Below are 24,396 nucleotides of genomic sequence, written 5' to 3' on the forward strand. Positions count from 1 at the left end.
CAGCGTTGGCTAAAAGATGGAATGAGGAGAAGTCGAGAAAAGCCAACAAGAAAAGCCGAGCCTTCACTGTAGCTGATGACAGGGTGACCTCACACTGACCCAGTGCTTTAACTGAGCCATCAAAGTTTTAATTTTATAGTGTGTGCACTTCTGCAAAGAGGCTATTGCATTTTTTTCATTTTATATTTCCCCCTACTATATATATTGTTTTTCAGTTGAATTTTAAAAAGTGTATATTATTGAACATAAAAACAGTTTTGAAATTGTCTATAGTTGTTCTGCCTCACAAAACCTGCTGTTCTGAATTTTTCATCCACAATGTTTGAAACTCGTGTCTCATCTCCTACTTTTCTAGCCTGGAAACAGTAAAAATACAGAGGAATGTATTCCTACAGCAGTTATCTGAAAATAAAGGATATAGGAAGTATTTTGTGGACATTGTGCTGTTAGAATTATGCAAAGAGATATTATAATACAGAAGTGACGCTTATAAGTTCCCATTTATGGAAGAGGATATGATGACAAAGTAGCGTCTGCTTGCAGCTTGACGGCTGCTGACGTAAAGTGGCTCACCGAACTGTTGCGTGACGGGGTTCCCAGGTCCCGCGCCATCACGGTGATGTTGTAGAAAGCTGTGGTCTCTCTGTCCAGCTCCACATCCCTCCTCACCCGAAGCTCGCCCTCCACAGGAGAGATCATGAACTCATCTGAGAACGAAGCAGAGAAAACCTTAGAGGGGAACGCAAACGGTTTTAGATGCTCAGAGAAAACAGACGGAGGGACACTGACTCTGGTTATCTCCACCAGTGATGCTGTACTCTACTTTGCCGTTGAGACCAGAGTCTTCATCGCTTGCTTTGAGGGTCCACACCCGCGGGCCCGGCTGGCCCTCCGTTACCTCAAAGGGACCCTCGTACTGTCTGGGGAAGGTTGGCGTCACGTCGTTCACGTCCAAGACGTTTACCGACACCTGGAAGCAGGAAGGAGACGGTTTTTTATTCAAACCCCCACAAAGCTGGAGCTGGTGATGGGAATCTGGATTATCTCTGTAAAGATGATAAAAAATGATCATTACTGTTGTGCTAGATGTCAGGCGGAGAGCAGGTTTCGGACACTGGTCAGTAGCCGTGATAACCAATGCATAATGCCCGTTGCTGATCTCATAGTCCAGCTCCTTCACAGCAGTTATTCTCCCCTGAACACACACACACACACACACACACACACACACACACACACACACACACACACACACACACACACACACACACACAGAGTTATTTGTTTGTTTTCTTGTCTTTATTCCTCCTGTGACGGTGTAGACGGCTCACCGTGATGCTGTTGATGTTGAACGTTTGGATCAGGTTGCCCCGGACGATTGCATACCGCAAGGTCCCATTCAGACCTTCATCTGGGTCAATGGCTGTTACCGTGGCAATGGTGGCCCCCACGGTGTCGGGTCCCTCGCTCAGCACGGTGACGTACTCCTCCTCTGGAAACTCTGGGGCGTTGTCGTTCTCGTCCACGATTCGAATGTAGACGGTGGTAGAAGTCTGGAACGAAGACGGCAAAATTCATCAAGGTACAAAACACAAAAATCAATTTGATATCCATGATTTCCTCCCAAAGCAATTAATTTAAATAAATACAGAGTCAGTTGATTGTAAAGGGTAAACACCGTTAAAGCATCAATAACTCCATCAACTTTTATCTAGAGAGGAAGAAACAAAGCTAAACACAAACGCACACATGCAGGAGTCATTATTACTGAAAAAAAGAAAAAAATAACAAGTGTAGACAAAGTTATTAGAAGTAGATAAAAATAGTTCTGGGTCAGAAGATCTTTCTACAGCAGAAATGACAACAAACACACAATTAAAGCTCTGTTATAATACCATAATAATAATTTGATGATGTTGTCATGTCATTTTCATATAATTTTATTATTTTCAGAAAGTGCTTGTCTCAAAATAAATCAGGAAATGAAAGTATGAATCGATTTCTAAATGAAGCCCTTCAGTAAGAACTGAAAGCTTAATTGAGTAAATGAGGCGTGACTTCAATATGTATTGGAGAAAAAATAATTTTGAAATGTTTGTGGGAAAAAAGTTTGTTGAGTAAAGAAAAAAACATTTTAATTTAGTGAAGGATTTTAAAGTAGGAAAATGTAAAGTGACATGAAAGTGAAAGAAAAGCCTCAGTAACTTTCTGTTCAACCAGTCTGACGTGTTTATCCCACAGCCAAGGTGGGAACAAGGAAGTTAGTCTTTGCATTTAACGGAAAACAAAACACAGATTATGTAATTAACAATTTTCAGACAAATTTTTATGGAAATCAACTCAGACAGAGTAGGTAGAAATATTATTGAGGTGTATAGTGAGAAACTATACACAACAATATTCCACTTCTGAAATGGAAAAAACAATTTTGCATTTTTCCACCATGTGAGCGATGGACAACATTTTGGAGGAGACGGTTCTGTTGGTGAGTTAATCTGTCCAAACACACAGGTGGTTTTAAGAACTTTGGGACCTTAAAATCAGGCTTTGAAACTGAATTTAATGATATTTCATTTACAGTACATCAAAGCGGAGTTAAGAAATATCACAGTATGTTAAGACCACAGAACATGTGCTTTGAGTAAATGATGTGAGGAAAACCAACACACAAGAGCCAATAAGCCGCCTCTGCTCCTTTATGAGTTTGTTCCTCAGTCTTAAAAAACAATGTTTGTGTTTTATGTGTAAATCTTTGTTTCTAAGATGTTATTTCATCAGGAAATGGTGGCTGTAGCACGTTTCACCGTTTAGCAATCCATAGTTTTGAAATTGTGGTTGTTTTGTACCCAACAGTGTCTGCTATGTGTCATTTCATACCTCTGATAGTTACTATAATATATGACCAGATCATAAAAACGTTCTCAATACCAAGCAGACTTGGAATAAGGAACATTTTACTTTTTCAAAGCTTGTTCAAACTGCATGCAGAAATGTTTTATCCTAATCATATTTTCTACACAATGACAGATGTTCCCCTGGTGCTAACTGAGCTGCTTTTATTAGCATTCAGGGTAAATATTAAAGTAATAAAAGTGAAGCGATTATTTTTGGTACCAAGATAACTCAAAACATGACTTGTTAAAACACATTGACTTTTGCTTTTTTATTGTAAAGGTTGAATGCTTAAAATAGTCAAGTATAAATGAAGTAGTTAAACGGTGAAAAGTGTTTGTAGAAAAGTGGAGGAAATCAAGAGTGTTAATGTCTACAGCATTCATAATAATAACTGTGTTAATACCTATAGCATTCATAATAATAATTGTGTTAATGCCTACAGCATTCATAATAATAATTTGTTAGTATTTTGTAAACAAAATACATCATAGCATCTTATTCATTAAAAAGTATGTGAAAGGTTTGAAGAGAAAGAAAACATTGGAAGAATAGTTTTTTGTTTGCATGTTTGGTTTACTATGCGAGGCGGCCATGTTGGACTTTTAGGACCCTCTGTGTTTACCACGTGGAGTTCTGACTTCAGAAGACTGATCTGTTGAATTCATTCTTAAACATTTCAGCTTCTAGGTAGTGACTGAAAGGAACATTCTTTTGTTGTTTATATGACAAAACAAACATAAATTATTATTTTTATGGGTATCAGAGTAAAGGGGACTGAAGAGTTGGAGATAATTTATTTACCAACATACATTGAATCATGAGGTTAAAGTGCTAAGGTTGAATAAGGTATGAATCTTAATCATTTTAGATGATTTTTAAAGTATGTTTAGCATGTGTAGATGTTTTATCTTTACTTTTTTTCTCGATGTTGTGCTGGCCTGAACCTCAGGGGGCGGAGCTCAGAGCCAGAGAAGGGGCGTGGCTTAAAAACCGCACTAGAGGCGGCTCCTGCTTGCTCGACTCTTCATTTTACTACGAGTGAACAGACGGAGAGTAAAGAGGTCCAACAGCTGAGCACATTCTGCACTTCTGCTTCGTTTTGTTTTTAAAGTCCTGCCGGCCATGGAGAGGCGACGGACATCCGTCTGGAGGACAAAGCCCACATTCTGGGTGTGTTTTCTGTTTGCTGTTGCTGAAGGTAAGCGCGTAAATCCCTCTGACATCTGAAACTTAATACTTTCTAAACACCCCGCGGGTGTGAGGACTTGTTGTCACTTTTAAGCTGTGAGGATTTATGACTTTTTTCATTATTTGATTGTAGAAACTTAACAGAAGTTTTAATGTGTTTAGTAGTAACTCTACCCAGATGGAGTTATAATGCTGTGACAGCTCCAGCCTGGTGTAATTTAACCACCTCCTCTCCTCTGAAGCTTTTTTCTTTTTTTTTTTTTCACAAACAGCTGCGCAGCATCACAGTTTGCGCTGGAGTGCTTATGTAAAAAACTCTGAGGTGAAAACATTTTCCACATTTCTCGGGTTGCTGCTGTTGTTTTGAGACGGAACATCTGGCGTGGAGCGGCTTTAAATGCCCCTCCCTGTGGGGAACCAGCCGAAACACATGCAGCACTTTGGGGCGACATTTGTTTCTTTTTTTCTGTCTTTTTTATATCTACATGTCTAGAAATAAAGGGAAAAGAGAAAGGCATTGCGGCACGCTGGCCCTTAATGAGCAGCGGTTTTCTGCATGTTTGGCCTTGTGCTGGAGGAGCGGAGCAGCTGGTGCCTCAGCAGGCGCTCTTATCGCTCCCAGGCTCCACGGATAAGTCTATTTAGATATGTAAACTCAAAGGAGACGATTCCTTAAAACACCTTAAATATGAATAAAATGATCTAAAAGTACCAAAGAGTTGCTAAACTCACACACTGGGACACATTTAGGGTTCAGAGGTGAATGGGTGATGTTGACCGACTTTAATGCCTCATCATTAACAATAATTTAATCCCTTTAAAGGTCATTTCACTCCTGTAAACAAACAATTTCCCTCTGCCAGTGTGTGCTAGTTTGTTCTTTAATAGAAGTAATAAAGTGCTCAACATTTTGTTTTTGTTTTTTAATTTAATTACCTTTTTTAAACCATATTTCCATTTATCACCCTGCCAGTATTTCCCTATGGGACTCCTGGGTTAAATGGATTCCTATGTGTGCAGAACGGTTCCTTGTTAATGTTTGAAAAGTAGAATTCACATACATTCTAGACTTGCTGCTCAATTTAAATTTATTTTCTTACTACCAGTTTACGACCCAAATAAGAGCTAAACAGAAACGAATTTGTCTTAGGATAAAGGATGAAATGTAGATACTGTGCTAATGAATCTAATCAAATAAATGAATAACAAATAGATGACATAGTGTCACTATGGATCTTGGTAATTGAAATTGGAAGTGTGACGTATGTTGGAGTAGGCGGGTCGTGTTCAGATTTCCCATGAGTTCTGTCCTACTTTTTTTTTTTTTGCGAAAAATAAAAATCTCCTGACCTTGTGGAAACCAACAGTTTCTCATAAAAGCATTTATTCTGACATAAGAAAGGAAGTAGTTTCTGACTCGCCCAGTTGTGTTGACAAAGTTGGCTAATAGACTTCTCAATAGGTTGGCAAACCTCTAAAAAACTTTAGATACTTCTAAATCTTAGCAGCGTTAAACTTAAGGATTTGTGACCACAGAGATTATCCAATTATTGGTGCTCAAAACAGGAAAGTTGGAATTTGATTCAAACCTTAACTGGAGAATCCTGCAGATATTGTTTAAAATACTGTTTTGAGTCATGAAACGTTACATTTGTGGAATAAATGTAACATTCTTTATTTGGCATTAGAAGATTAGATCTGATTTATTTCTTTCAAACAAAGTTTCTCTGCTTATGAAAAGTATAAATGGGAGTTCTTAGTTTGTCAGAACACTAAATATAAAATCTCATTTTGGTCAAATATTGCGCATCATCCCATCTGGTGAGTTGCACCTTAAACCCCTGGTACCAGAATATCAGTAACTTTTAATGTGCCTCTTTAAAAGTCTTTTGTATTGTAAGGACTCAAAACATTAACCCAGTTTGTCTACATCCTCATAAATCCATTCCTGCCCATATCCCTCCTCTTTAACCTTGGGAGTTCAGTCAGGTAGAGGTGATATCCCAAATGTAGCCTCAAAATTGAGATTTTCAGCAATTATAGAAACAACTGGGACATGGTACATCCAGGGTAACATGTTGTTGAAGTCTAAAACTGGGAGTCAGCCTCCCAGTTCAGGTTTAAACCTGAAAAATGCCTTTGCAGTTTTTTCTAAAAAGCGACTGAGAGGCTCCATTAAGACATAACAAGACCGATTGGAAATGCCCTCACCCCGTTTCTGTGATCTCCTCATTGTTGGGGAGTTTCCTTCATTTTAAGGCTGTGATGAAAACAGTCGTTGTGCCTCTGCCAGTAATGGATTTCCACTCTGCAAGACCTGAGTGAAAGCCAGCTGCAATCAGAGGCTCTTTTCCTCCCAGATAAGCATTTAGCTTCTTGTTGCGGACAATGGCAGAGAAAAAAGGAGTCGATGAAGAACATACAATGTACGGAGGTCCAAAAGGGCCACAATGTGAGAAGTAAACAGAGTAAATCATTACATGGTAACTGAAGTGTGTAAATAGTTAATTTAAGTAGTCTATTAATAGTAATTGTCATTTGTAAGATTTTATCAATAAAAAGCACAAAAATATAAATATTTTAATCCTTTGGATCACTAATGTTGTTCTAGTTAAGATAATTGGTCTGAAGGAGACTAACTGTGCAGGTTAACCAATCAGAAGCCAGACTCTATATAAAGTCCTACAGTGGCTGTTTGAAATATGTAACACAACAAAATAATTTAAGTTTATTTATTTAAATTGGTTCATTTCCAGTTTAATTTAGAAATGAGTAATATTAATGATAATTTTTGATCATTTTTACATTTTGGTTCTTTCAAAATGATCAAACTTCTTTTTCTCACAGGTTGTCTAAAATAATTGACTACAACCTGAAAAATGCTTAATAGTAAGAGGTAAAAGTTTGACCTAATAAAATTTAATTATTTTCAACTATATTTTAATTCTGACAAATATATTGAGGAAAGGATTTTGTAAACTGTGTTTGACACTCAAAATGAATGGGACCAATTTTCCTCCCAGTTTCTGAGACTCTTATTTTGTAAGTAATTGGTTGTAAATATTAAATTATTAAGACTTTCATAAATTATTCATAACATCTATTTATTTTTAGTTTAGTTCATAGTGACACTTTCAGCACTCCATATCTTATGAAACCACTCTAAGGTTCTTTATCGCTTTGCTTCCTGTCCTGCTGCGGTTGGTGTTGTGCTCACATCGATTCTGAGCTAAATGAGTGCATCTTTATTAGGGAGCAGGTTTCCGTAATCAATCTCATTGACGATAACGTGCCTGTGCTGAGGGACGGAGGGAGGAAGCTGGTGAATGATTGTGCAACAGTTGTGTGGGCATATCCTGCATGTGCTGCATTAGTAATAACAGGAGAGTGGAGGCGGGGGCACTTCTATTGTTTTGGGAGTTTTTCTGCTGCAATCATCTTTAAAGGTCTGTATATTTGTTACGTTTAGCATGCAGCGATTTATGTCTAAATGTTACCAGCAGTGACCTCCACGCTGCTGGGAACACTTTGTCCCCCATGTGGGTGATTTTTCTCAGCAGCCCAGGGTCGCGGCATTAACCACAACGCTAGAGCCTTGACTGTTCAAGAACAACACGAAAAAAAACTATCTTTGGTGATCCTTGGTGAGATTTCATAGTGATAACCAAAGACACACAAAAACATGATCTAATTTCTTCAGTTTTTAAAAAACAACTGTTATTCCTACTTCTTCTAAATCATAAAACACAACAATTATTACAGCTGTAGCGTCGTTAACATTTAACCTCAATTAATTTCAATACACTTTATTTATTTACCATCAGTTCACAACAAATGTCATCACAAGTAGCTGACAATATCCATTTATAATATATAATTTAATCCATATAAATTCCAATTAGGGTGTAGTTATTCTGTATTGCATTTAAATTAAATTCATAATTCCTCCTGATAAAATCCATTCAGTCTCTCCTGTTAGCGCCAGTAGAGCACAACATGTTTTAGCCAGTAGAAAACCACAGATTCATATCTTTGTTGTTTTGATACATAGAATAAACAAAAAACATCACTAGTAATATTAGTGTAGATTCAATTTTTCATTGTAGATTTCTGCCATTTAAAAGCTGCTGATTTTAGTTGCTGAGGTGTTATTACTCGTCAGAATAAAGCCAGCTGATTGGCTTTATTCTGACGAGAATAAAGCCAATCAGCTTTATTCTGATTTCTGCAGTTGTGGCATCATGATTATCCATATTTTGCAGGACTGGAAATCTTTTCACTCAAAGCAGTTTGCTTTGTTTGTATGAGTGGGACAGCTCCACAGGAAGTGACCGGTGGTTTTGGATTGGCTGTTTTAGAGACGCCAGCCAACAGAGTGTCAAGTAGATTAATGCCGAGGTATTTCGGCTTCCTTTTTAATATTTTAGACAAAATCTGCAAATATGTACATTTCCCCAAAATAATTTGGAGCTATATTAAAAGGAAAAATCTATAAACAGGTGAATCTGCAAATACTGAACCACAAATAGATACGAGTCTAATGCATGATTTGAGGGAAAGCACCAAAAAATCACCTAACCTGTCATGGTTTTCAGATTGCTTCACTGAAGATGGAAAATAAGTAACTTTAGGTAGAGGTGGAGCTTTTCTGAACATGATGACCTGCTGACTTCCTGCTGTGACTAAGATTCAAACACTTCCTGTTGCTGATCCCCTTTTTACTCCTTCTGCTCTTTGTTCACGGAGCCGACACTCCTTCTGGTTTTTCCAACATCTTATGACGGGAAAGATCTGGGAATTAATGCAATATGGTTGCGTTGGAGTAATTTGGAACATTTTGGAGAGATGAACTCCTTAGATGAGTCAGATATCAAACGCTTCAACTCAGAGTGAGAAAGCCGTCAGTGGCAACAGGTGTCAACCAAACAAAGAGGGCCTGTTCCTGCGACCCCCCGGGGATCACAGGAGCAGAAATCTAGATACGAGAGAGCCAACAACAAATCTGTCAGAAACATTCTCCCTGCAGATATCTATTAGCTTGCTGTGTCTTCATACGTTCTGGCGGATCAGAACAGTTCTGAGGTTGGTACGGGTAAACTACACTCACTTGGCATCTTCACAGCCTCCCTCCAAACACCTCCCCACAAAAGCCCCGTCTTGTTGGAGTGATATCTGTGAAACACAATCTGTGTGAACCTGTGACCCTCTAATCTGAACCCATTTCAACCAGAAACTCAAGCCTTATGTAAATCAGGCGAGAAAAGGCAGTCGGGTTTGTGAGGAAGGTGGGGTGGGTGTGAAACAGAAGAGACGCCCCATTGTCCCGCAGAGCAGACAGGAACAGCCAGAGGATACCAGTTTCACCTTAATCACCCTCCATGCTCTTCCTATTGCTTCTCCTTCCACACAATAGCGATTGTAGAATTCAGCTGGAAAATACTGCGTGGCACACACAGGATGCACACTTGACGTGTATACACACATTCACAGATAATCAAAGAGCAAAGGTTGCAGCGTATTAAGCTACTGTACTTCCTTTCCAGCTGATTGTTAACACAACGTTTTAAATTGCATTTTATCAAAAACAAGCTGCTGTGCTTCCTGATTTCAGCCCAAACCCCAGAATGCTTTCCTTGCTTGGTGCATGTGTGCATTCTCTGAAACTTAAATGCACCGAGTTCATGACCAAAGTCTAGTTAAATCCCAGGAAGTTGCTGAAACAGCTGTTTTGCCGAGCAAGCTTTCAGACATGTTGCAATACGTCCCACGTAAGCAGATTTTGGAAACACTTTAAACATACAGCAAAAGAAGTATCATTCTAACCAACAAGTACGTTTTTCTCTACTTTCAATCAGTAAACACAATAAATCCACAAGTTAAAGGACATTTTGATAAGTGAGAGCTCTGCAGGGACCCCAAGGAACCAGTGGGGCCAGTCGGGGCCGGGCTCCTACATGTGTTTGAGCAACTTGTGTAAATTAAAGAAAAATACATAACACAATGCAAAGCTTCATTCTGGTCATTGAATGCATCATTGCATCTAAACAGCCAATCAAAATCAACAAACAAGCAGCTGGACATGAGCCAAGGTTCACCTGAATCAATGTGCGCCTCTTTCTCACACACTACCAGTTGACTTTGTTGCTAATTGGCTTTTATGTGTAAATATATGAGGACAGTTTCAGGTAAAGATGAGTAGCAGACATTACAACCAGTAACAGGTTCCTCTCTGTGGACGGTCGTTTTCATTCTGAACTGACTCTTGCTGTTCTGTTTGCTGCTCTTTTTGGAGACCTTCTCTCTGAAAGTCCTGCTAACGGACACAACTGGAAGCCTCATCTGAACCTTCAGGAATACATACAACACCTGTAACAGCAAGGATTCTTCCAGAAAGCATAAAAACTCATGAAATTGTTCATCACCACAACTGTAAGACATGTCCAACCCCTCTGGGCACTAAAACTTGTTTTCAGGTTAACGATAGGCCATGAATTAGCCTTATTCGATATGCGAGCTGGAGGCAGAGATCGTGGAGAAGCTGGATGTTTCAGAAGAAATTTCATCCTGACAGCTACAGCCGACAGTGGTTCTTTGTTATAATGTGAGCAGCAGTGGTGAGTTTGACGTGTCTATGGACCTGCAGGTTGCTCTGTCTGTGTTAGCGATGCATGAGCTGTAAAACAACTGGACCGCTGGCAATTGTTCACAGTTAAGAGATGCTCCAGCTTGCTTTTGGTCCACCTCTCAGGCCACACACTGATAACTTGTGTTCTGCTCATTTAAAAGAGATGCAAATCTGATACCCGGGCCACAGAAAGTAAGTCCAGCTTTGTTTGTTGGAGGATAAAGGAGAACAAACAGCAGGAAGGAGAATCTGTGGGCCCGATGCAGATTTTATGTAAAAGTGGCGATAAGAAAGCCATAAGAAATCCTGTTTAAAGTTTGAAAGGAGCCATGTTGGGGATAGCTAAAATGTGGAACAATGTGTTCAGGTCTCATTGAAGCATGGTGGTGGCAGCAGCATTCTGTGGGGATGCTTTACTTTGTGATGGATAGAGAATCTGGTCAGAGTTGGAGGGAAGGGATGGAGCTAAATGGGACGACCCTGGAAGAAAACCTGTCTGTAAAAGTCTTCTGACTGGAGCCGTCAGCTGATTCTAGCAGAGGTACAGTGAAAGGCAATTTGTGTGTTAGAGTGGCCCAGTCAAAGTCCAGACCTAAATCCAATTGAAAATCTGTTTAAGGACTTGAAGATGAATGCTCTTCATCCAATCTTACTCAGCTTGACATGTCTTCTAACAATTAAAAATGTGGAAGAATGCATGTGCATGCCACACTTTTTAGATTTTTATGTGTGAAAGTTTTGAAAAGTCTTTGGTGGAGTGAGCTAATTTATAGTGGACGGCGCAGGTAAGACTGCAATGACTGTAAAAATTCAGATTTTAGCTGTGAGGAGACGGAGGGATGTTTTCACGAATCTAAGAAACTCAGGAAGGAAGTCCTGGCCGCTCTCCTCCCTCCACATTTACACTTACTGTAACTCGTGACTTAAACTGTTACTATTCTTCATACTTCTCTATTGATGCTGCTTGCCCCCTCACTTTCTTGTAGTTGGCTCGTACACACTTCCACACACTCTTCCTGTTCTCTTGCAGCACATAGCAATTTTAAATGCTGCACCAACTCTGTAGTCTGCTGCAGACACAGGCAGGTTTGCTCTGCTGGTTTTTTACATTGGCTCTGCTGGAGTCATTTATTTCACCGAGATATTCGAGAAGTTGAAGAGTGGTTACGTGTCTGTGCAAGTGTCAGACTACAGCTTCGGTCGGACGATTATTTTGTTTCAGCAAAATAAAGTCATGTTCATGAAAAACACACATGCATTTTACTGCAAGTATAAAGAAGTTAAAACAGGATGTGGTTAAAAGCAGAACTCATGAGTGAGACAGGTACAATATCTAAGAGGGGCTCACAGCTGTCATGCACTTCCTGATGTTTGAAAATACAAATATGTGCAGATAAACTGCTATTGCTTCACAACACCACAACAACCCAACTTGTTTATTAAAGCTACACATCATTTTCACTGGTATCACAATCTATATTTATACGTAACTCTGGCTCCAGAGGAGCTCAGTGTTTGTTTTAGTCAGCAGACTCTGTACCGTTTCTAACTGCGGCTTGGAGCCATAAAATGAAGAAAACCAACCGTGCTGACCCAAAGGCAGGAAAAAACGCAAAAGCAGTAGAATCTGGTCATGAAATGGACACAGTAAAGAATGCTGGGTTATTTTCATAACCCATCTGCTGGGCAGAAGCTGCTGGGTTTTAGGTTGGGTTAGTTTGATCAAATATTGGGTCAAAAATCATAACTCAAGAGTTGGGTCAGAAATTTACTCTGCAGCTTGAATAATTCTGTTGGGTCAGATTGTTTTTAATCCTGTTTTTATATGGTGAAATTTAAAAACCCTTATGTCGGGTTATGAGTTTCAACCGAATTTTGGGTCATTGTAACTTTGTTTAGTGGCCATTACCCAGCGTTGGGTCGGTCCATATTTGACCCAGCACTGGGTTAGAGATTGGGTTGTTTTTAGCCCATCAGTTTTAGCCGCATGATGAGATTACTGGTTGCTATGGAGGTTTGTTTGTGGTGTTATGTCTGTGACATGTTGTGGTATCAGGCATGAATCTCGTCTACTAAATAAAGATGTGATTCACTAAATAAATAGATTTTTACTTTGTCATTTTTAGCTGAACCTGACCTGTCAAATCCAGACAGTTGAGACAATTAGAGTAAACATTTGAGTGTTTAGTCCTGTTTCAAAACAAACCCAGATAATTAGCAGTATCTATATTACAAACTATAAAGACATTAATAATTCTTTAACTTGTTCAATTATTTCATATTCCAACAGTTTTCAGTAGGGGGTTTAAAGTTAAGTGATGGCACAGTACCTCTAATAACTAAGAAACAGATTCTCTTTTTTTGCTACCACTGCTGTTTGGTTTGATGAAAGCATTAGTGAATGCTGTTTATGTTACAAAATGTGACAGCTCTTGTATTTTGTCTACAACTTTCAATCAGTTTCCTACAGAGAACCAAAATGCTGCAGAACATATGATAAAATGAGGCTGAGGCTTCTTCAAAGCTAGCTTGCTGGCTAGCTAGACGGTGTTTTGCTAGCTAAGAGGATTATTCAAAAACTTCCTTTCTAAATCAAATGAAGATTTGTTTGCATCCATGATGTGAAAAAGCTTCTTTCCTCTTACATATTTCATGCTTTTGGCTTTGGTCATACCTAATTATTTCAGATCAACAAATTTTGTCACAAGACAAAGATAATCTGAAAGCTAATTTAATTTTTAAATGATCATTTAACTTAAAATAGAACATTTGGTTTGGAATTATTAAATCATGAAAGGATTGTGATGCGATTTTACCAGCAACACGGAAGCCTGGTAAGTGCTGAAACTGCAGAGTCAAGAAACCACTGAAGTGGAATCTGTTCAACAACAAAATTGGCCTAATATTCTAAAACAGCAAGGAATGTTTCTCCTAAAAGAAAATCAAGAACTGATGGGAGGATACAGCGATGAGTCAGTCTGGCCCAGTTCATGTTTGCCAAAAAACTGTTCAATCATAACGAAGATTTCTGAAAAAAACATTGTGTTGAGTTATGAGAAACGTGTAGATGGTGTCCAAAATTCACAGACTCTTTTGGGTTCATGGGTCATTTAGTTTCTAACATGCAGCCAAAATGGTTTGGATTCCTTTTTCTCAACATTTTGAAAGTGCTTTCACATTTCTCTGATATCTAAATTCATTATGGCATAAGATCTTGTTACAGTCGTACCTGCTGAGGTGTATTTGGATGTTCCTTCTGGCTCTTTCAGTTTTGTGATCTAAAGTTTCTCAGACTCCTGATGGTTATCTTAATCTTTTTTTCCACTGAAATATTTTATCCTGTTCAACTGGCAATAAACCAGCAAAAAACATCCCACCAATAAGTGTGGTGGTAATGTGGCAAAATGCTCCCAGGACGGAAACCCTGATCTTTGCTTTTCAGAATTACTTTGGAAGTTTTAATTCTGAAGATTTTTATTTGGTTCCGTGCAACTTCCTAAACTAAATTCCCTAAATATTTATTCTGGAAAATCTAGTTCTTGCAGGCCTAAAATACCCTGAACAAAATGTGACTTTTTGTTTTTCCTGCAGTGCTGCAGGGTTATTCTTTGTCATCTTTAGTCTATAAATATTGGGGAGTTTTTTCCCCTTCCACTGCACACAAACACCTTCTATCTTTTTCACATTCATTCATGCTAAAATGCAACCATCGATGAATACTATTAGGACTTTTGGAGACAAACCAAGAAGTACTTCATAGTTGTTTGTAGTTTGGAACAAGCCATATAAGTGGTAAACATATGGAAATACTTTGGTCAGATGAGATTACATGCAAAGTCAGCAAAAACTGAACTCATTATGTTGGTGAAACATGACGTTTTTCAGCATCGACAGGGAAGCTGGTTTGCATCCAATCTGACTGAGCTTTACTTGTTTTGCAAATAATCGTCTCACAATGTTTAAAGCTGCATAGAGGAACACCCAAAGAAACTTCAAGCTGTAAAAAAATGTTTTAGTTTTCTTAGACATTACAACTATCCCGTACTTTGAGCATTTCTGGTATGCAAAATAATCTCAATAAAATATATTGACAGAATGTAAAAAGTCAGTTTATCCTTCCTTTTCTGTTCTGTGTGTCTCAGTTTTCACCTAAACAGAGACACAGTGCAGACAGCTGTGCTGTAAACATTCATATCTGTGTTAGGATGGTCAGTTAACTAAGACTGGCTGTTGGGGGAGAACAGACCAGCCAGAATAACCCACACAAAGCAGGCAGAGTCCATGCTACTCACACTGGATCAAAGCAACAGTGACAACTCTCCAGTTTTGAAATAAATTCATCTTTCTTTATTTGTGTTCAATTTAACCTTTATTTTACCAGGAAGTATAATTAGACTCATCTGTTTTTGTTTTCTCTCTCTATTTAAAGTGGCACCGACCCACTCCAGCTCCTCACTGACTGTGTCTGCTGCCCACCGGTACTACTCCTGCCCAGAGGGGGTGACTGCCAAGCTGGTGTGCAACCAGAAAAATACCAACTTACATCCTGATCAGCACGTTGCTGACCGCTGGCTCTTCACACCACACATCGACATGCACTGTAAACGTGGGGAAACCCCACGCGATGTCGCCCACAAAGGCCACAGCTCGCAACTAGGCGTGGAGATGGGCCATTCGAATGAAAACATGTGGGTGATTCTCAGGAATGTGACCCTCGCTGACCAGGGCCGCTACTGCTGCCTAGCCCTGGGCGCTAAGATCGATCACAGCCATCAGTCAGTCGAGAGCCACAGCCACATCGTCCTTCATGTTACACCAAGTAAGCAGAACAAACAGGCTGGACATACAATTTAAAATTACCGAGCGTCTTACAAGTTTTATATCATCCAGACTTTTTATCTGCTTATAGTCTAATGAACTGTTTGATGTATAGTAAAGAAAATTGGCCCAAGCACTCATTCCTGTGAATATGTTATTTTTTTAGAGAGAGATGGGGCGACCAACTGCACGTTCTGGGATCCCACACCTCCGCCAGGTATGAAACCAACTCCGCCAGGTATAAAACCAACTCTGACCTTTAAAAGCAGAATATGACTGGAACGTTTTTCTATTTTGAAATTCTTTCTTTTCCTTCTGCAGCCTCGGTGCCCGTGGCTTTAGCCTTAGCTGCCTGCATTCTGGCTCTGCTGTCGCTGCCTCTTATTCTGGTCCTGGTCTACAAACAGAGAGAGAATTCACGGTCAAACAGACGTACGTACTGCACTGAAATGCACTGCGGTGAAAAATGATTTGCCTTCTTACAGAATTCCTGTCTTTGCTTTCTGGCACCCTTGTTTCAGGGACATATTATTTATTATTAAGGAAAAACATTTTCAAACCTGCCTGCACCAATGTGAAAAAGTATTTTTTACTCCTGGAGGGAACAAAAACCATGAAGCTTCTGGGAATGTCTTCATCATCCCTGTGGAGGAAAAGATTGAATTCAGACACAATGGAAGGTTTATGTTCATAAACAGATTTTTTTAGGGTTATGCCAGAGCATGATGTTTTTTTCTTTTAGCCTACTTCATGTTGTCAGACAGGTTCTATTTATGTGATTTCATAATTCTCCTGTCTGGGAGTAACATGGCCTGAATGTGGTTGGTGGAACTGAAATCATCATTAGAAAAGGTGGGGAGTTGTACTTTCACATTGAGTCAGGTTGGTTTGGATTGCTTCTCTTCCACCTAATAAATAAAAAAATCTGAATTTTAACATGTAACTGTGCCAAAAACGTCAAAGCATAAGACTTCTGTAAGTTGGTCAGCAAATATTCACAGCAGAACACAAACTCAGATACGTGTATATGTTTTAATGCCGGGTTTCCCAGAGTGCCTGGTGTGACACGTTTCCTGTGGATGTGGTGGATTAACTGTAGTACAAACAGTGAGAAGCACATTCAGTCTGCTGTGCTTCAGTTCAGCCACAGAGGCTCATTTCCTGTTTCCTCTCTCCCAGGTGGACAGGAGCTGGTGCGGATGGACAGGTACGTTTTCCCACAGCCAGCTGATCTCAGAGCATCAAAACAAAGTCGCTCCTCAGAACGGCGCTCGCCGTTTCATTCCTTTGGGGTTTTGTAGAGAGTGTGTTCATTTTTGTACTTTAACAACCAATGAAGTGTTTTTCTTTGATTAATCATCGTTTACCACAAGGAAATATGGTGACGTGACTCCAGTAAATATCAACTCTGTTAGGGTTATTTTGGTTCTGTATCTAAGAGTCAAACAGTAATCAGAACAACAATCAAAGGAAATGGAGGTTAATATAAATCCTTTAGAAGGGAATGTATGACTAAATTAAAGCTTAAGTTATATTTGAGTAATTCTAAAATAATGTATTTGCTACATTGATAAACATACTTGAGTACAATGGAAAATAATCTGAAATACAATGTTTGGGTCCATGGAGGAGCAGCATGGATGAAAAGGGGAACTAATTAGTGAAGAGAGGGAATAATTTGGAGTCTCACATAACAGTGGTAGGATTATAAAAGCACGTACATGAAAACGCCACAGTGTTGTCATGACAACACGTATTGTAGAACTGGTCATTTTAACCGAGTGACCAGAATAATGAAGTTTTTACAGAAATTACATTTATGGAGCGTGTTTGGATTGTTTTGTTTCTTCATTTACTATTCACTAATTTACTACAAATGTGACAAACGGGCTTCTGTCCTGAGGAGCAGATGAGTTTTGAAGCAGAGCTGTGACTCACGCTGTGGTTTCATACAAACTTCTCCTTTTTGTGTGTGTTGTGTTTGTAGTGAAGCTCAGGGCCACGAGAATCCGGTGTTTCTGGGCGGATCCCCGCAGACAAAGACCCGGACTGTTTCTCAGATCCTGACCCGGCAGCCCTCTGAGACCAGTCGCCACTTACTGTCGGACCCGGGAACGCCCCTCTCTCCTCCCGCACATGGTGACGTTTTCTTCCCATCCGAAGGTAGGAACAGAAGGAATCTGTGCCTTCGTATTGTGACTGCAGTTGAAAAGAAAAACCGAGTCCGTTTGGAGACAAAAGAAAATGTAAAAGACTTTTGGAGTAATAGTTTGTTGAAACATTTTTTGATTCTGCATCCAGTCTTCTTTGGTGGAAATCCATCAGAATCCCATATCTTGCCTTGGTGATGTTTACCCACTTTGTCCAGCTGAAGTTTTCCAAATCTACTAGATTGTGAGGAAATTTGTGGCCCAACAGTCCAGCTTTGGTTAATCCGACCACAAAACAAGATTTTTAGAGATTCTTTGACCTGTTACAGGCTCTCAGCATGTGGGCAGCCTCCCAGACCCTGATTTATGTGAAACAAACCTTTAGTTCTATAATCCAGTGGATATCTTGTGCCCTTCTCCTGACTGATACTTTTGGAAAGTAAATAATTTGGAAACTGAATAAAAAACAAGCTTTTAAATACCTAAATGATGAAAAGGAGTAAATGTGAGGAAACTCCTGCTGAATTATTTCGAGTTCATTTGTGACTGGAGCCAGTTGTGAACTGAACGAGGCTGAAATGGATCAATAGGAGCTTCAGAACGGTATTAGTTTAGGGTTTGTACATTTATGCATAAATCCTCCCAAACAGATTTTTTTGTTTTTCAGGTGTGTACAGGAAATGTGTACACATCTTTCTTTGATTAGGAAAGAAAGATCGTCTCATTTTATTTGCATTACAAAACACAATCATTTTAAAATTATTGTTGTTCTTATTGCAGGTATTATAATTACACGCACATATGATGCTTCCTCCAAATGTATTTTGTCAATTTTTGCTCATTAATCCTTAATAAATATCGTAAGAGTTTTAACAGGAGAAAAATCGAGCAGCACTCTTTGACAGTCTAAGTTTCCTGCAGAAAAGTTTAAGCTTGCAATGTGAAGCGTAGATCCGGTTTCGGGTCGATTTAAATTCTCGGTTTTCTAGGTCAAGAACTCTGGCTGAGTCATAAATGACTTTCAGAGTTAACCAGCAGACTGCCCTGGAGGATTTAATCTCATCTTTCAGCTCATCTTCCAGACCTGATGCAGTTTACCTTCAGCTCTAAAGCAACCTTTAAGTCTTTGACTGAATCCTTTTTACCATGCTGCGTTTTATTGAAAAAAAAAAAAGAAAAGAAAAACGACGAAAGATTGCTTCAATGATTACATATTCATTTAGGATAAATTATCTTTGGAAAAGGACAAACTTAACCTCCCCACTGTCTTCCCACTGAACTGCAGAGTTCTGCTGGTTCTTGTGTTTCTGTTGGACCTTCAGATTTTTCACTTTGGCCAAACTGAGGCGACTCGAGAACCACAGATCCCAATCAGGCTCCATCAGTTCAGTTCTCACCGTCATGAATGACTGGAAAACTAAATAAAAGAACAGCATCATTTAGTTAATGTTTTAAAAACCAACATTTTGTTCTGCATGATGCAGTTAGGAACTAATTTGTGTGTCTAAAGGCTTTCAGATTCACCTCTTCCTCAAACTATTAACATCGGTGCTTTCACCATCGTGTGAAGGTATTGCAAAAGGTAATGAATCAGAAAGTTTAAATTTCAAAATCTAGAGTCTGATGCAATCCAGTACAACTATGACTCCATCCATATCAGCTGAAATATCCTGTCTTGCAAAAAATGCATGTTCACACTTGAAACATCCTGGCAGATGCTGATAAAGCTGACAGGTTGAACTTGCCTGTTACATCCACCACTAGGAGAGCTGCTTCCCATCAGATGTCATTTTCTGCCCACTCAGTTTTCAGCCAAACATCCTCTTCTGTTGCTTTTTCCTGACCGAACACAGAACATCAGACCTCAGGTACGCCGAAGAGTTTCCATTCCAGCGGTGTGTTTTTTTTAAATCTACGGGCACCTGGGCAGACATTCCTGGCATTCCCAGGTGGATTACTGAACTTCCTTGAAGATAATATCTCAGTAGAAGAAAAATTTGCTCTAAAGCCGTTCCACAGCAATTCAAAAAGAAAGCTGTGGTCGCTCTGCGAACCCTGCAGTTCGCTCTTAATGGTGAAGAGCCAGTTTACAAACAAACAGGCTCTGCATATTTTAACTGATTTGACACTCCAATATCAGTGCTCCTTTTTAAAATGACAAATCACTACAGAAGGTGTTCTGTGGTTTCTGGTACAGAGATGTTAGCAGCAGATCATCAAAGTCTTAGAAAGTTGGGATCCATTCTGGATTAGACTCGTTTGGTCTGCACATCCCATAGCTTCTCATTTGGATGTTGTAATGAGTGAGCGGTGTGAGGTAGAACTGAGTACATTCAGTTTGCTTATGCAGATCCTGAACTACATGAAAGCTTGTAGGTTATTTTGGTTTTTCATAACTTGAAAAATGAAGTATGCTGAATCATGGAGGATTTCCGCTGACATATTTTTCCAGATGTTTTGTGGAACTACGCACTCTGGTTTCTGTGAAGAAACTTCAGCTTTCGTCTTCATCATTTAGTCCTTTTAGTTTAACATGAACTTCCCTGTTATCTCAATGTCGCAACTCTGGGTTCGACTCTTGGTTCTGCTTTCTTCTTCTTGTTTTTTTTTTTTTTTTAGTTACCAGCAAAACACCAGTCATTCTGTGAATTTTACCAGTCTGTCTGCCCACGTTTGAATCGATGTGGTGAAAAAATACGTGAAAAACACAAATGTTGTCATTCGCCATTTAGAGAGTTTTGTCATATTTGTGCAGGAAGTGCAGTGCTGAATCTGCAGACGCCTTCATATGTCATTTCTCATCAGTCAGCAGAAAGTCTCGAAGTGATTTCTCTATCCTCACTGATTTTCACTTGTTTTCCTTTTCAGACGTCATCCCTGAGAATCCAGACCTGGTGCAGATTTAAAGCCCGTTCTTCACCTAAACTGTTGACCTGGAAAGATTCCTGCAGCTCTTCTGTTCTTCCCTTCATTTTAATACCAATACTATCCTCCTGAGCTCTCTCACAGTAACTGCATAAACACGTATTGTTCCTGTCTGGATTTGTCATCTGTTCGTTGTCTGGACTGCAGGAGGGAGGAGTGCTGCGTTTCTGACCCACATACCATTTCCACCTGCAACAACATCTGCAGGCCAACAGGTTGCATCTGATCTTCAGGCCAAACTGACAACAGCTTACAGACCTGGCTCTGCCGTGTCTTTCATTAACCCTGTGAGGAGTGTTGAAAGTGGGAGTCTTGCCATAATCAGGCAGAGAGTGATCTACTCAGCTTTTAGAGAAAATCATTTAAGCAGCAAGTTCTTGTGAGCTCAAATCCCCAGAGTTCAAATGCATTGCCTGAACTCTGTTCTCTGTCATGTGAACTTTCTACTGTCAAACCTCTTATTGTGAATGCAGCAGTTTTCTTTTGCTGGTCATTAGAGAACTGTCAGATAAGCAGTTTCATAAAATCACCTGTCATTATAGAGTTCATGTTCATGTTGTGTACAGGAACCAAACCAACAGACTCTGAAGCTCCTGTCGAAACTTAAAGCAGGACTTCTGGCCATCTATCTGATTTCTGAAAGGACCAAAGCAGCAAGAAGGGTTAAAGTCAGCCCACCACTGTTATGCTTCTCAGCTTCCAAACTAGGAATCAACAGGACTTTTGTAAGGGTTAGCTGGCATTGATGGGCTCTTTTACAAAATACTGTGACATCTTCTGGCTGGGTTTTTGTGTAAGGTAAGATGTTACCAGTCAAACTGAGTCGCCAAGCGAGGTAAAGATGGCACTGAAAAGTTGACAAGATTAACAGGATGTAGCCATCAGCTCTTTCATCAATCAGTTCAACGCCAGAACTTGTGGCTCCAAGGTGGTAAAGGCGGCAGAAGTCATTGTGCCGTTTTGTGCTTCAGAGACGCCAAGCACAGCAGGAATACTCGACGTACCAAAGGGTTAGGGCTCTACAGCTTTATAGTCTTACTTTACAAACAGACAGACTCAGATGCTTGTTTGTCATGTTGGTGTTTGCTAACAGAACCACCAATCAATGCAGCAACGATACTTCAACGGTCGACTTGTGTGAGGTTTATTGGCTTTGTGGCCTGAGGGTTTGATGTAGAGCTTGTAAACATCAGTCTGTGCCACCAGATGAACACAAAATTTAACATAAAACCAGACCGAGCACTTAATTCAGACTGGGGAGGCTCCCAGTGGGGGCGTGTTGGAGCCACTGGTGGGCAGTGGGCAGATGAGTCTGGTCCAGGATGTTCAGGGCAGAACACATTGGTGACCAATGACCTAAGACAAACACTGTGGTCTTATTTTCTATTGAATTTCCAATAGAAAGGCACTGATGTGCATCAGAGGTACCAGCTGGTCCCATATCTCTCCCCAATATCCATTCCCCAGTAAGTAGAAACTTATTGATGGCAGGTTGCAGGAGATACTTGTTGCTTTATGATTGAACTGTTTTGTGAAAGAGGTTTTAGGTTTTTCTATTTATTCTCCAAAACGTGGCATTACATTTCTTTCTGTATGATTTCTTCTCTGCATTTCTTTCTTCCTTTGTGCTACCTCAGACACGTACCGCTTGTTTCTCTGAATACTTTCCTTCCGTCCTGTACTTTTACAACTGCATCATAGCCTTAAACATACTTGTATAATTAAAAATAGATTTCATTTTTTGAGGAAGATTTAATTGTTGTCTCTGTGTATAATTATGGAGAAAAAATATTGTTTTTCTTGAATGTAGCCTCACAGATACTACCGAAACAAAAAAATAAAATCTTCCAGGAGTTGAACTCGCTGCCGTTCAGACTCTTCCTCTGGATTTCACTGTGTTCATGTCCATCAGGGTAAAAGTTCAATCCTACTTTTTTATGTGTGCAATGAGGTCCGATAAGCCAAAACTGTTGAATACTTTGAACAAAAGATTTGAAAAGTCAGTCATAGCAACGCTGAGATGTTACTGCTTCACTTTGCCCACATCTGACTGTGTTAACCTGCTAGTGTTATTTTTAAACTGGAGTAAGACGCATACAGCTGGTGCCAAGCGGAAATCATCTGAAGAAGAAAATGTTTAACAGGTTTATAGGACAGGGTAGCATTTTGTTTTGCTTAGACGTGAGTTTGTGGGTGTATATTTGTGTGTAAAGAAGGGATTAAAGTTTTAAGAATTCATTTCTGGTTTCCCTGAAAAATATTTTTTGTACACTTGATGACTTTTATATTGTATCTGTGTTTTTATACTGTAAAAAGCTTGCATGAGAGGATGTTTCTTGCTTTTAAACAGCCCTCCTGGTTTCCTGTACAATAAAAATGAAACTCTCGAATCATTCTGTGCCGTCTGTGAAATCCTTGTTCCTCTCAAATGACAGATCTACAAAACCATTTCTCTACAAGGACACGCTGCTGTCCAGGGAGTCGTAGCAGATAAAACAAGGCTGTTCCACTTGTGTGCCTCTGAGATGCTGTTCGCCAGAGAGGGGCCGGCACTGAGGACGGAAACCGATGAAAACAATGTTTTTATAAGAGGAGCCAGAGCTAGAAGGTCTTCTCTGCACATTAACAGGAACCTTATTTATCTCACAATTTGTGCCACCCACGTCCTGAAGGGTATAGCAGCAACGTCTCTTATCTTAACAGACGCATCGAAAAAGCTTTTTAAAGAGAAAAGGTAATGTTCACTGTTGTCTTTTAGGAACTATGTCTTGTGGTTTTCCTGTTGACAAAACAACGTGCTTCCTGAGTCGAGCTGCTACCTTGAACTGCCTTTAATTTTCTGGAGTATCTGTGTTTCATATGTGAACTATTTGCTTTATCTTACATGGAGTGTAATGAGTTCCACTGAGTAAACATAGAAATGCAGTTTTGTAGGAATATATATGAAGTAGACAAATGTGGGCAGGAAAATATGAGATTAAAACTTGGTAATAATTTTGTGCTGGAGGAAGAGGAAGTTCTGACTTGCTTTGCATGGAGCATATCTGAACGATTGTAGGTCAAAGCTTAAGATCTTTATCAGGAGAGCAACGAGTAAAAGTAAAAATAATGTGATGTTTAAACAGCCAAGCAATAAATTTTCTCTTGATCAGATATGAAAAACAATTGGAAGGCATCGTGGCATCTGTTATCAGATTTATCAGCATTCATTCAATGCAAAAATGAATAATATATGTAAAAAACAAACAACTACGAAATATTATCATATATTAGTTTGGCCAATTTTCATTGTTGGTACCTGCTGATCAAAAGGAGGCAACATTTTAAAACTGCATCAATTGAAAAACATGAAATACGAAGGAAATGTATGTTTATTTGATGCATTTAAAAATGTATTTTTATGACAAGTGAAAATACAAAACCTACATAACTGCTCTCTGTTTGGTTGTATCTTTCAGTCTCATGTACTGATAATATTGTGAAAATTGGTTATCTGGAGATAATGAAACAAACTAAATACTCATAGTATGAAGGGTCATCTACGATATCTGAAGTGTTTAATTACAGATAAAAACACTTCAGATATTAAGTTTGGCTCAACACTTTCTTCAGATTATGGTTTCAGTTTTGTTAAATCATTATGCAACATTTCAAGGTCAAGATCAGACCTATAAACGTGTTCTTTGTTTGTTCTGGTTGAAATGTGGAAACCTCAGCTAAGTTCAGCTTCATGGAAACGCTGTGCATCCGCGTTGCTGCTGCTTCTCCACAACAAGAATGTCAGTTTTTCCACAA

The 24,396-nt window shown here is 39.4% G+C and overlaps 2 protein-coding genes across 4 annotated transcripts in view; one reads left to right on the forward strand and one right to left on the reverse strand.

Annotated features, from left to right (window-relative positions):
* Positions 1-24,396, reverse strand: part of cdh23 (cadherin-related 23) — a 69,999-nt gene that overhangs the window by 18,954 nt on the left and 26,649 nt on the right. For both annotated transcript variants that reach the window (XM_015040974.1, XM_015040973.1), the window contains 4 exons: positions 1,332-1,553; positions 1,076-1,195; positions 790-970; positions 574-707 (listed from right to left, as the gene is read on the reverse strand). In XM_015040974.1, the coding sequence (XP_014896460.1) occupies positions 574-707; positions 790-970; positions 1,076-1,195; positions 1,332-1,553 (657 nt within the window). The remainder of the gene's footprint in view (positions 1-573; positions 708-789; positions 971-1,075; positions 1,196-1,331; positions 1,554-24,396) is intronic.
* Positions 3,859-22,994, forward strand: vsir (V-set immunoregulatory receptor). 2 transcript variants are annotated; one of them, XM_015040976.1, is made up of 7 exons: positions 3,859-4,093; positions 15,138-15,527; positions 15,693-15,764; positions 15,848-15,958; positions 16,706-16,733; positions 17,514-17,689; positions 20,545-22,994. In XM_015040976.1, the coding sequence occupies exons 1-7, from the start codon at positions 4,018-4,020 to the stop codon at positions 20,580-20,582; spliced, it is 891 nt and encodes a 296-aa protein (XP_014896462.1). In that variant the 5' UTR covers positions 3,859-4,017; the 3' UTR covers positions 20,583-22,994. The 2 variants fall into 2 exon arrangements, with proteins under 2 accessions (XP_014896462.1, XP_014896463.1); XM_015040977.1 differs by having other exon boundaries at positions 3,869-4,093; positions 15,693-15,743.

This window comes from Poecilia latipinna, unplaced genomic scaffold, assembly GCF_001443285.1.
Source record: "Poecilia latipinna isolate Pla-1442-1.1 unplaced genomic scaffold, P_latipinna-1.0 Scaffold534, whole genome shotgun sequence".
Lineage (NCBI taxonomy): Eukaryota > Metazoa > Chordata > Actinopteri > Cyprinodontiformes > Poeciliidae > Poecilia > Poecilia latipinna.

Bases quoted from the DNA above. Each gene is read 5' to 3' on its own strand.
- vsir (XM_015040976.1), top strand. From the start codon at position 4,018: ATGGAGAGGCGACGGACATCCGTCTGGAGGACAAAGCCCACATTCTGG. The intron at 4,094-15,137 runs GTAAGCGCGTAA...CTCTATTTAAAG, and splicing joins TCTGTTTGCTGTTGCTGAAG to TGGCACCGACCCACTCCAGC. The intron at 16,734-17,513 runs GTACGTTTTCCC...TTGTGTTTGTAG, and splicing joins GAGCTGGTGCGGATGGACAG to TGAAGCTCAGGGCCACGAGA.